Genomic DNA, 12,550 nt, shown 5'->3' on the forward strand with positions numbered 1-12,550 from the left:
GAAATGTCCCCAAAACAACAGAGGACGGCGGCAGAAACAAAATCTAGGCCACTTTACATCAGATACATCATCCAGAATGGTTTAGCATCATTTTTTATACCTACATTGACCATGTGATGTACAATTTTATTACCTTTTTTTAAAACAATGGAAATATTTATTTCAGAGGCCTTATTTTTGGACATTTTAATTATTATTGTTATTATTATTTTTAGTGTAGCTGTTTTGTTTTATTCCAGGAAGCAGCTAATAGCTATGGACTGCTCTAGTAACTTCCCATTTCATGGTTTGAGGAAGATGTTAGTTTATTTCTTGTATTTGTATCCCATGGTTATATTGATAAGACTTGTGCTTTAATCATGGAATGTAAGAATTTTGAAAAGAGAGACATTTCACCAATGGTTATTCAACAAATGAAAATAGACCCCATCCGGTTTCCTAGCAAAAAGGATAAAGATGTTTACAACATACTTTTCTTATGAGGAACTAGAAGACACTGTGTTTAAATACCATAGATATTTAAATGTTTTTAAAACTTAGTAATGGATTTTTTTAGACACTGCCAATCGCATGAAATGTGGAGATGTGTTTTTGTGTGTAATTGTTACATTTAGAATGGGCTGAATCCAGACTAAGTTAGCTCTACCTAGTGCTCATAAGAATCAGTGGACAAGTTAATCTAAATTCCCATTGTTTTCAATGAAAACAAATTGTGCAATTAAGTTAGAATGCAATCCTATACATCTCTCCTCAGAAATAAGTTCCATTCAGCTTAATGGAAATTATTCCCAGGTAAGTATGTAAAGGACTGCTTCTTTAGTCTGGATCCAATCCAAGATATATGGCCCAGGTTTCAGCGCCATCTTCTGCATAAATAGTTGACACTTTATTTTTAAATTGTAAAATAATAATTATAATATACAGTTCATTATTCGAAAAACTGCTCAGCTGAGCAGAGCACATTTGTCCTGGACAGACAAATATATTGCTTTTTTGTTACAAATTATGGTAATAATCCACATACCTGATAGGGATGTAACTGTGTTAGCCACTGTTTAAACAATTTTCATATTTACTACAGTTTTCTAAAGAAGATACCTGTTTTCACATCAGCAAACACAATTGTACAGTCTTTGTGATTAAAATGCAAAAAAACAAAAATAATATAAAAAAAATTGTGCTCTTGTAAAGAATAATTTCAAGAGCTGAGAATGTGTCTCCAAATAAAGTCTGCTGGTTGTATTTATTATATTAATAGGATGTTAGTAATTGTTTGGAAGATTCAGAGCTAAAATGTAACTAGGGTGTGTTCCAACTGTTTAACATGTAGTTTTAGGCTTTCCAATTCTGCATGTAGGAATAAATAATTTGTTCAATAAAAAGGCTTTGAATATTTCAACTGGAAAGGTATGCCAATGCAATGTTTTCTTTTCTTATTTAACCTGTCCCAAATGCGTTTATTTATTATTGTAAGGAGCAACCTATGTGCTTTGAAAGAAAATGGGAAATGTCATTTCAATTGCCCAAGGTCTGTTAAAAAGCATTGATCCTTTCCCTACCACCTGAACACAAGAAGAAACACAATAACTTAAATTAAAATAGAAGTAACATGGATGTTAACAGATTGTGGGTTAGTTCTTTGATTGCTATATTATTTAACTGTTCCTAGATTAACTCAAATAAGTTTATTGGTTTTAGTAATGTGCTTCTTTCAGTGCATGTTCTTTTCCCAGAGTGCTGCTTCCTAATTTTAGAGGGTTCATATTGCAGGAGGCACTTGAACAATCAGGCGTGGCTATTTTGTGGGTATAAATATTTGAGAAGTGCCTTGGGGTGGAGTTTCAGACCCTGCTTTTGAACATTCCTTTAAAGACAGCTGTCGAACAACCTTCTTGCATCAGTGCCAGGATTGTCCCACTGAGGTTTGAGCGGCTGTTATATTTCAACTCCCATAGACTGATCCATAGACGGGCAGTATGGATCATCGTGCAGCCCTGGAAATGGATAAAATCCACCCAAATCGCCAGTCGAGCATCACAGATGATGAAGAAGAACAAGATGCTGCATTTACCATTGTCAGAGTCCTGGACAAGGTAGCCACTATAGTAGATAGCGTGCAGGCCAGTCAAAAGCGGATTGAGCAGCGCCACAGAGAAATGGAAGACGCCATCAAGACAATTCAGATCGACATTCTAAAGCTGGCTCAGGCACATGGCAACACAGGATACACAGTTAACAAGCTGTTGGAGAAAACGCGCAAAGTTAGTGCTCGGGTCAAAGAAGTGAGAGTCCGAGTAGAGAAGCAGAATGTTAATGTGCAGAAGGTGGAGACCAAACAGGAAGAAATATTGAGGAAAAACAAGTTTCGTGTTGTCATTTACCAGGTAAACCTGCTGTTACTGCTATTGCAACTTCACACTTTCTGGTTTGCTTAACAATCCAAAGAATGGTTCTTTCTTAAAAGCCCTCTCCATCTCAAAATGTGTTATGCTTTGTGGGTTTTCAACATTGATTTTTGCTTCTAAATGTGCTGGAGTTTATATCCACTGGTGGCAAGGCAGGCAGTCTATTATTAGTTTGGGAAGTCTCTCAGCCAGCCAACATAAGATTAAGTGTAGATCAGCAAGACTGTGCGTTGCATCTGTGAAAGGCAATCTGAGTCAGGCAGTTGGATAGCATGACTAGTATTCCAGGCGTGACTGTCGTCCCTGTTATTTTTTCAGAGGGTTAAGTAAAGAATTCAGCCTCAGCAATTCTTTGCACAGTGTAGTGCTTCCATTAATTACATAGTATTTTCCCCTTTAAGAGCTCAGCTATGTTTTCTTTGCTAACTAATTGCCTTTAACATAAGTATGTTATCTCTCTGCTGTTTTTCCAGGCAAAAGTTTGCTTCCAAATTCCCTTTTTCCCAAAGAAATATTTTTTGGTCTTAACCCCCCCCCCAAAAAAACCCTAAATCCTGGCACTTAAATGGACATATCAATATAAGGTGGAAAAATAAAGTTAATTGACTTGCAAAATTCACAGTGTCTACTTGGAAAAGAAGTGAACAGTTCTTGTGTTAAATTAATTTGTTATTTAAAATGGTTCTATTCTAATCAAAGTGTTTTATTGTACATAACGCTGATTTCGTATATGGTGTCCAAATAATTAATGTTGTGCTTAGCTGCAGGAGCATTGAAATTGCAAATGCAGTAGTATGTTTAAGAATCCCAAGTCTTGTTGGAGAGCCAGACTCCTTCCTTCTCGTTAAGGTCATCAGGTATTACATTGTCTTCACTTTTAGCCATTGGAATATTATATTCCTTTCAAGGAATAACAGTTGCAGTGAGAAAAAAATGTTGCTGTTTAGTTCATCAAAATGCTTGATGACACATGAAATGCCTTTGTTTGTGTAATTTTTTTATATGTTGAGGAAGTTGACATATCACATTCATTGAAATTATGATGTGCTGCACTGGAAACAAATAGTGGGAAGAACCCAACCTAAATATTTTTTCAGCTACAACTCATTTGCTGTGATGCTGAGCCCTACTGAACTCATGTTTCTTTCAAAATGAGAATTATAGATGCTCATGTAAACTCTTCCTTAAAAAATTAAAAAATGAATTTAGTAGTCCTTAGTTTTGGCTGGATTGCTCCTGTGGTTGCACTGAAACCATGAGAATTATTATTTCCAGACAAGTCAGTTGATAAAAGACATCACACTTCGGCCGTCATATTTGGGCATGGAAAAAAAAAATCCTCCTGCATTACTGTTTGCTTTTATTTTTATTGTGGATGGTATGGTACATTTATAAAAGAACCAACAAATTCTAATCTTAGGTGCATTTATATGCCTCTCGCACATATGGGTTTTGATGCTGTAACACTGGAATTCAATAAATTATGTATATAATTATGAATTATGTTATATAATTCATAATTATGTATATAATTATGAATTATGTTAGCATGTCTTGATTATGAAATTTAGAAATGTCATCTCTAGTTATGTCTGTTCTTCACAGAGGGATCCAATATTCAGGAAGCAGAATTAATCATCACTAGATAGAGTATAAATAGCCAAGTGGCTGAATGGTCCATGGGCTTAGCAGTATGTTTGCATTTTCCACGATGCCCCAACTCAACAAGGAGCAAAGTTGCACCAAAACACAGCAGAATGGTGGAAAGATTGATTAATATTGCTGTAGCAATACAATGAAAGCATCTTCTCCAAAAGTGATTGATCATCATTGAATATGGAGTTTGGTGGAAACCAGCAAACATCGTCATTAGTTGCCAATTAATTGATTATTCTCTCTTTCCTCCAAGAAGTTTAGTTGGACAATTGGTCAACATGCTTCACTGAGAAGAATATTGAATGTCACATTGACTTAAATATTATTTAGAATTTTGTATAATGTGCAAAAGTTCAAACTCTTCAGACTAAAATTTGCTTTGCTGTGATTTTGACAGGCTTGAAAGAAGTTGCTTATTATCATTGGAGGAAACAGCAGTTGGCTATTAGTTGAACTATGGTTAATACCCTCCAAATGAATCAGGATTTAAAAGCCGGTATTAAGCAATAGTTTTATATTCTGCATTATTTGGGAGACATTGCCATTATTTTCTACTCAGAGATAATTGGAAATTGACTGTAGCTTCCAAGCATTTTTTTTTTTTTTTTGAGCAAGGAGAGGAATAAAGTGACTGCATACATACAAAATAAGTTCATATGATTTGCTCAGCTGAAAGCAGCCATTTTGTGGGATTTTGTAGAGGATGGATTGATCTGCAGCAAAGCCATCTTTAGTGGCCACAAGAAACTACAGCAAATTATGTTTGTTCTTTCCCAGAAGTTGGGAGGAAAGGTTCCATTTTCAAAACTGGGTTGGATAAACACGGTATTTCTTATTTAAATTTCAAATCTGATTAATCTTAACATTGGTTGGTTTCAAAAAAGCCAGTCTCAGACATAAAATCAGTAACAGAAAAAATAAATAACTCCACCTCATTTTTCAGTCTGTTGCAAAGATTGGGTCTAAATTTTTTTCTTTTAATTTTGAAAAAGAAAAAAACATCACATTACTCCGTTCTATCATGTACGTTATGCTTGTATCAGAAACAAATGAATTCTGGCTTACTTGTTTATCACATAATAGTTCAAAGATCAACATAATTATCTTTTGTCTGGAAGAACTGAGCCTGCTGAACTAAGCAAATTACATTTTTTCCTCAAAAGTTTTGGGTGAAATGTTAAACAATCTCTCTAAATCTTTCAGAACTGGAATTATTTGCTGACCTTTCCTGAACTTCCCTTTTTATGCTGTATGTTCCATTAAAGAGCAAAATATCTTCTAGGAAATATTAGGATGTGTGATGTACGAACACAAGGGCCCAGTTTCATTCTCTGACATTTTCAGATGCTGGAAGATAGTGATTAATCCCCAGAACATCCTGGCATCCAAGCTGTAGCCAATGTCTCTTTTCCAGCAGCCTCTAAAAAGGCTTAATTTAAATCGTATGGGATCTATCTTCAACCTCTTTGGGGGAAGATTATTGGGACCCGTGACTGTCAGGTTTTAGACTATGTTATGATCATATTGGCTGCCCTCATGGATGACATGTGGCAGGGCTTTAGTAGGAGGAGTATGACAATCCTTACTCTACTAGATTTCTCAATAGCTTTTGACTCTGTTTTCCACAGCATCTTTTTGGGCTGTCTGAGATCCCATACTATGATGATTCTATTCCTTGAATGAGTGGTTGGGTGGGGAGAAGCTGAGTCTTAGAGCACTCCAGTAGAAGATGCTATAGTAACTTTCCCCTGTCCTGTTAAAATCTTTGTGATGCCCCTGAAAGAGGTAAACTGCCAGTTGGAGGTGAAGTATTAGTGAGGTGATATTACTCAATGGGGAAACTCCACTGCAGGTTGAATGGAGAATGCAATGGAAGTTCTAAACTGCTGCCAGGAGGATGGCAGGGTCTGGATGGAGAGAAAGCGGATCAGATGGACCCTGAGCAAGATGAGGTGGCTATTGGTTCTCTTAGTCCCACTAGATAGTCCAATCCAAAAAAGTCAACTCCACAGAAGGCTAAAAACTACCTTTATTAAAACTAAATATAATAACAAAACTTGCAAATCTGATTGTGTTGTACAGGTAGCTCTCCACTTACGGTCACAAATAGGACAGAACCTCCATCACTAAGCAATACTGTCATTAAGCAAGTTATACTGATTTTACAATCTTTTTTGCCACACTTGTTAAATGAATCACATGATCATTAAGCGAATCCAGGTTCCCCCATTGACTTTGCTTGTTGGAAATCCTCTGGAAAGGTTGTAAATGTCAATTCCTTGACTCCGGGGCTGCTGCAGCCATTGTAAATGGGTTGCCAAGCACCCATTTTGCTCACAAGACCGCGGGGGATGCTGCAACAGTCTTATGTGTGAGGACTGGTTATAAGCCATTTTTTAAAGTACTGTGTAACTTTGAATGGCCATTAAATGAATGGCCGCAAGTCAAGGACTTACTTCTCCTTCTTTTAGTTCAGTTACTTTGGGAGATATCTGCTTGAACCACTTCAGAATGTTATCTGGAGGTTCTGGATTTAAATCTCATTTTACTCCCTGTAACCTTGGCAACAAAGCTTACACATTTCTGGCAAGATCATCTTTCTTACTGCCCACTTTTGGGAGGCCTGGTGATTCTGAAATAGTACCAACTTTGTCTCTCAGTTGACTTGTAGTCCCAAGCAGAGTACCAGATGATAACTTGTGCTACTCATGAATTCAAAGTCCTGCTAGAAGAGCAATTGGAAACCATGGTCTCAGGGGCCCTGCCCAGCTTTAACTGATGCATTAGGAACCACCTTATCAACTAGAGTACTGTAATTCAGGCTACTGCCTTTCTCAAATACAATCTGCTTGCCCAATCTGAACAAATGCCAAGCCACCCTCTCCGTAATAGGTGTGGTGGGAGCAGTCACAGAAGCAAGCATTCTCTATGGGAGCTCCTCTCCTTTGGAACATCTTATTTCTTCTCTCCGACACAAGGAAGTCTGCAAATCTCAGAGCCAGATGCATGAGAATGTTGATAAATGTAAGGCTCTGAATTTAGGCAGGAAAAACCAGTTGCACAGGTATAAGTTAGGCAGTATCTGGGTTAGTAGATGAGAGAGATGTGGGTGTCCCAGGAGATAACAGATTAAGAATAAGCCAACAGTGCGCCACAGATGCCAAGAGAGGCAATGCAATCTTGAGTGGCATCAATCAAAGTATAGTGTCAGGATCTTAGCAAGTTATACTACATTTTATGTTAGACTGGTCAAACCATAGCTGAAAAACTGTCCAGTTCTGGTCTCCATAATACAAGAAAAATGCTGAGGAACTGGAAAGAGTGCAAGGAACAGCCACAAGAATGGTAAGGAGCTTGACATTTTGAATAATTAGGAATTCAGTATGTTCAGCCTAAAGAAGAGAAGGCTAAGGGAGACATGATAGCAGCCTTCCACTACATGAAGGGATGTCAGTGGGAAGAGACTGAATTGACCCCCTATAGACCTGAGGGTAAGACAAAAACCAGTGAGTGGAAGGTTTATAGAGATCCAAACTTGAAATAAGGAAGAATTGCATGACTGTGAGAATCATTAAGGAATGGAACAGCCTCCTTCCTGGAGTTATAGATGCTCCATCAGTGGAAGACTTAAAAAAAAAATGGACAGCCATTTCCCCAGGATGATACAACAATCTGAGTAGGGGATTGGACTAAAAGATCTATACAATTCCAGGTACAGACCAGGCTGTTTTGGAAGGCCATGAGAGGCTGATAGTTGTTAGTATGATATTTAGTTAATGTGATATTTAGAAGGTTTTTACTAAGATATGTTATTTTTTATACAACAGTACATTGTTTATGCTGCACGGTATTCTAATTGCTCCTTCTGTATACTGTTCTTTATGCATACATTGAAGTATATTCATTTTATAAATACTTTAAAACAAATTCCTCCAAGTTTTTCTACTGCCACATTTGCATGTCCCTTCGAGATCTCAAATTGTATAACAATCTCCTAGTTTGGAAAGATGATTCTCTTTTAGATAGAGATCAAACAGCATATTTTCAGGACATATTGCTATTTTAGACGTCAATCTGGAGCCTTTTGGTGATTTGGCCACTGCTAGAATGTCACCTGTAAGATTCCAAGCCTTGCTTCTCTATTTTTCTCCATGGACGCAATCCCCATTACCTGTCTCTTTGGTTTTGATTGTGATTACTAGCCCATCTTTAATCTCCATATGACTTTTATTCTTGAATTTGTTTCTATAGCTCAACTCTACAATTTTTCTAGGGTAGCTGTACTGAAAACAACAAAGGTTGGAATAGACAAAAGAGCAACTGGTCACTTAACTATTTTTAATTAATCATGAATGGGCTGAAGGTTTACTCCCCATAGAGCTTGTATGTTTTTGTGTTTGTATGTGTGACTGACATTTATTACTATACAAAGGCTCATTATGCTACAAAGACTCATCAGGATTTCTTCTTGACCGCAGTTCAAATCTGGGTTATTATTAACTGGGTTATTAACAGTAATTATCTGGGTTATTAACAGCAATTAATACTGTTAAAGAGGAAGGAGCAATAAAGTATAAGAAAAATATGATTCTGTGGTTAATTTCTTATTAATGGTCTGGACCAGGGATAGGCAACCTTGGCTCTTTTATGACTCGTGGACTGCAACTCCCAGAATTCCTGAGCCAGCATAGCTGGCTCAGGAATTCTGGGAGTTGCAGTCCACGAGTCATAAAAGAGCCAAGGTTGCCTACCCCTGGTCTGGACTAACCCCTAACATATGAAAAATTAGAAAGTTGTTTGGAAAAATAAAATAGGCTACACAGGGACAGGACAATAATCGCAAGCCCTTATGCTACTGAATCTTTGTGAATGTTCTGAAAAATCTATAGCATAAAATAGAATGGTTAAGGGAGCAAGTATCTTGAACTTTCTAAATTCACTTTGAGCCATTCTTGAGAAGTGTGGTAGAGACGTAACATTGTGCTCTTACTTGTAGGAAGACATTCAGTGTCCATCTTCTCTGACCGTTGTCCAAGACAGAACACAAGAGGAAAGCAGAGAAGATGCCTTCTGCCCACCCGATGATCTCTCGTCTGACGAGGAGTATTACATAGAAGAAAGCCGAACAGCCCGTTTAAAGAAATTGGGGATGAGGCGCATCAGCATCATCAAAAAAGCATTTTCAAGAGAAAACCTTCAGAAAACAAGGCAAAATTTTGGCAAGAAGGTGGACAGGCTTCGTACTCGAATAGTAACCCCCGAGAGAAGGGAACGAATAAGGCAATCGGGAGAGAGGTTGAGACAGACTGGGATACGGTTCAAGAAAAATATTGCCAATGCAGCACCAATTAAGGAGAATTTGAAAAAGTATAGGAAAACTAAAGAGCAACCGGGGGCTGAAGGCCAACAAGGAACCCAAGAATCTGGCACTCAAACAGCAACAGAAAGTAGGGAAGCTGAACCAGCCTTCGAAGAAATTTCTTACTCTGAAGTGATAACCAAAGTGAAGAAGGACAAAGGGAACGGATCAAAAAACCTTTCTCAGGCAGATGAGAAAATAGTGATTCCTCCTGAGAAGAACCTGATCAAACCAGAGACAAAAGAGGACACCCTTCTACTGGATCTAAAGCAGCCAGCTTAAATGGCAAAAGTCTGCTGGTGCGGTGGTGTCACTGTGGCAGGGGAAGAGCAATTCCTCTCATGCTGGAGGGGCAGAATGGTGGCTTTCATATTGCCTGAAGATACCTTGAAGTATTGCATGTTGCAGAAAGTTTGGGGCCCAACCCAAGGTTTGGTTTCTATCTGGGCAAGCCAAATTGGTCTGTTGGATTTATCTGCCAACCCACCAAACCAAGCAGCATGTGTTAAGACATTCTTTTCCTACCTTGTGTTGTTCAAATTTATTTTTTTTTCTAAAGCTTCCATTATCTTCATTCTTACTGTGGATTGTGGTAATGGTACCTTGTAGGGTGCCTGGTTGGAGAAAGTTGGCGTAGGACTCTTTCAGAATTTCTCAATATTTTACAGAACAGTCAGTCATGACAAACTTGCTATTCTAGTTTGTCTGATGATTGATAAAATCCCTTCTGGACAATCTGCAATCAGGTAAAGAGATGTGCTTGGATTAAATTGCAGAATAGATCTGTATGTGTATATATGTATACTCTCTTCTTTTACATGCAATGGGTATATCTTTGTCACCTGATGATTCTCTGCTAATAATAAACAATTTCCTTTTGATGTATATGCAAATTGCCATTTACCCTGACAGGTACTACATTTCAACATTAAAAGGTGGTAGAAACACTCCCTCCCCCCATTTAATGACAACAATTTCTCAACAAGTTTCTTGTTTTTATGTACAGCAACAACTACAAAAAATAAATCTCATTATTTGACTTATAAGACATATCTGGCTGTTACACGGAGTAGGTGAATTGTGGGCATGAACACAATGAACACCCATCAGCAGGTAACCATTAACTGTTTCTGCCACTGTCCCCTATACTTTTATTCAAACAGGTTTCTCCCCCCCCAATCCCTTTTATCCAGATAGGTTTGCTGGATAAAGTTGATTATGGAAAATTGCAGAGAATTGGATACTTCTTTGCAAGACAAAATACGGAGAGAACTCTATTTAGGAATGTGGAAGAGCTACAGGGAATTCATCTTTGCTCCACTTGGAAAAGATCATGGGCTCCTGTCATTTAGGAAGACAGTAGGATTCAGCATAAATGTCTCTGAACAAGGAGGAGTCATGGTATCCCAAACCACTAATGGTTTAAGTGGCTTACTGTTGGTTTATTCAGCCAGTGTATGTTCTGTTCTGTTTCAGAGGCTTAACAGTGTAATCAGACAGTAGTACTGTGGTGAGATCCTTTGAATGAAAAAATAAAAATAAATCTGTAAAGGGCCTGTTTGTAAATGTATTCTTTTAGCCGCATCAGTTAATAAGAGAAGTTGCTTCAACTTTAGCAAGTTCGTTGTAATGTTAAAAAAAAAAAAATCAGAATTGGTGCTGTTACACAGAGGTTCCGGAAAATCTCCAGAAGGTGCTCATTAATGACCCGAGTTAATGACCTTTAAATAAGGCATTGATTTCTGTCAACTCTCAAAGTCTTTGCTCCAGAATATCCCATTATGATGCAGTTTCTTAACCTGCTTCCATTTTATGGTTTCAACACTGATGACTCAGTGTAATCCAAGTATTTACGTTTTGCATCAATCTATGCAGCGTTCTATGACTATATAAATTATGCAAACTTTTTTCTAAAATTTGCTGTATTCTGCAGATTGTTGAGCTTTACCAAATGCTCATGCTTTTTGATTATCAAAACTCTGAGACTCATCTACCTCAGTATAAACACGAGATATTATCCTTTTGAGTATTTTAAAATTTATTTTTGCACTCAAATTTAATAGAAAAAATACGCTTATCTCCTGCCCCCCTGCCCAAGATCGTTTAAGATACTATTTTCCATGACCAACATATTTTTGGCTTAAAATTCTGGTATTTTTTTATTTTCTCAAGTAGCTGGTAATAGCACTTAACTTTCGGAGCCAAGGAATAGTAGTTGTAAGGAAGTAATGCTACACTTTACATTCAGTGGTTCAACAATTTCCAAGTGGATTAGTGTTTCCAGATTGAGATGGGTGACTTAACTGCAGTGGAAGGCAGAAGAGACAGACTGTATAAGGAGAAAGCAGTTTCACATGTATTGTATGTTTCTACACACTGTAAAAATAAGAATGGTATCAAATAAAAAATAATGTGTAACTATGTTAGACAGAATGTGTTGATAATTATTTCACAAACTGCTGATAGAGAGACTTTGTGGATAGCTTAGGTTTCATTAAGGATCAAAGATGACCCAGGTTATTTTGGTCTTTGCTCTGCATGATTTATTGTTACTTTTGCCTTAGAGAATAGAATGAACTATAAAATAAAAAAGTACACAAACAATTTCCTATGTACATATTCCAACTCAAGGAAGAAGATATCTTCATCTTTCTTGCCAATGTTGCAGAAAATTAATTGCAACACTCTGATAATTTTCTAATTCAGTAAACATCAGGATATGTTTATGGATTCTCTTCAACAACCCACTACATCTGGGTTCTTAGTATTTTCTTTTTAATGTCCTACTTGGACAGGTATACTTTAGAACGTTCTATGGAAAGCCGTAGGTCCAGAGACAAGTATTTTCACGGATGTTCAAATGCAAAATCTAGGTTCCCCCATCATCTCTAAAATCAGGACACCCTTTCCAAATGCTGCTCATCCCAACAGGAAAAGTTACTGGATTATCCCCGTTCTGATTCCCAGGCATATTAGTGTGCACTGCTCCCACTAATCCTCTTTAACTGAAGTGAGGAGAAGAGGAATAAAAATAGAAGAGTAGCACAAGTCAAGAAAAGTCGGGGTGGTGGTGGTTTGAAAACATGGCCATCTTTCCCTCTTCCACTTCTTTTTCTAAATTAAGAGAGCA

General features: G+C 37.4%; 2 protein-coding genes across 2 annotated transcripts in view; both read left to right on the forward strand.

Moving 5' to 3' along the window:
* TMEFF1 (transmembrane protein with EGF like and two follistatin like domains 1) overlaps window positions 1–1,406 on the forward strand; it is a 102,560-nt gene extending 101,154 nt beyond the window's left edge. Inside the window, exon 10 of the mRNA XM_039329271.1 lies at window positions 1–1,406. Coding sequence (XP_039185205.1) covers window positions 1–85 — 85 coding nt within the window. The 3' untranslated portion in view covers window positions 86–1,406.
* A 137-nt stretch (window positions 1,407–1,543) lies between these two features.
* On the forward strand, window positions 1,544–11,848 carry CAVIN4 (caveolae associated protein 4). Its single transcript, XM_039329272.1, has 2 exons — window positions 1,544–2,384; window positions 9,058–11,848. Exons 1-2 carry the CDS (start codon window positions 1,977–1,979, stop codon window positions 9,700–9,702), a joined length of 1,053 nt encoding a protein of 350 aa, XP_039185206.1. The 5' UTR covers window positions 1,544–1,976; the 3' UTR covers window positions 9,703–11,848.
* Window positions 11,849–12,550: the final 702 nt, after the last annotated feature.

Source organism: Crotalus tigris, unplaced genomic scaffold (assembly GCF_016545835.1).
Source record: "Crotalus tigris isolate CLP2741 ecotype Arizona unplaced genomic scaffold, ASM1654583v1 scf7180000024391.5723578, whole genome shotgun sequence".
Taxonomy (NCBI): Eukaryota; Metazoa; Chordata; class Lepidosauria; order Squamata; family Viperidae; genus Crotalus; species Crotalus tigris.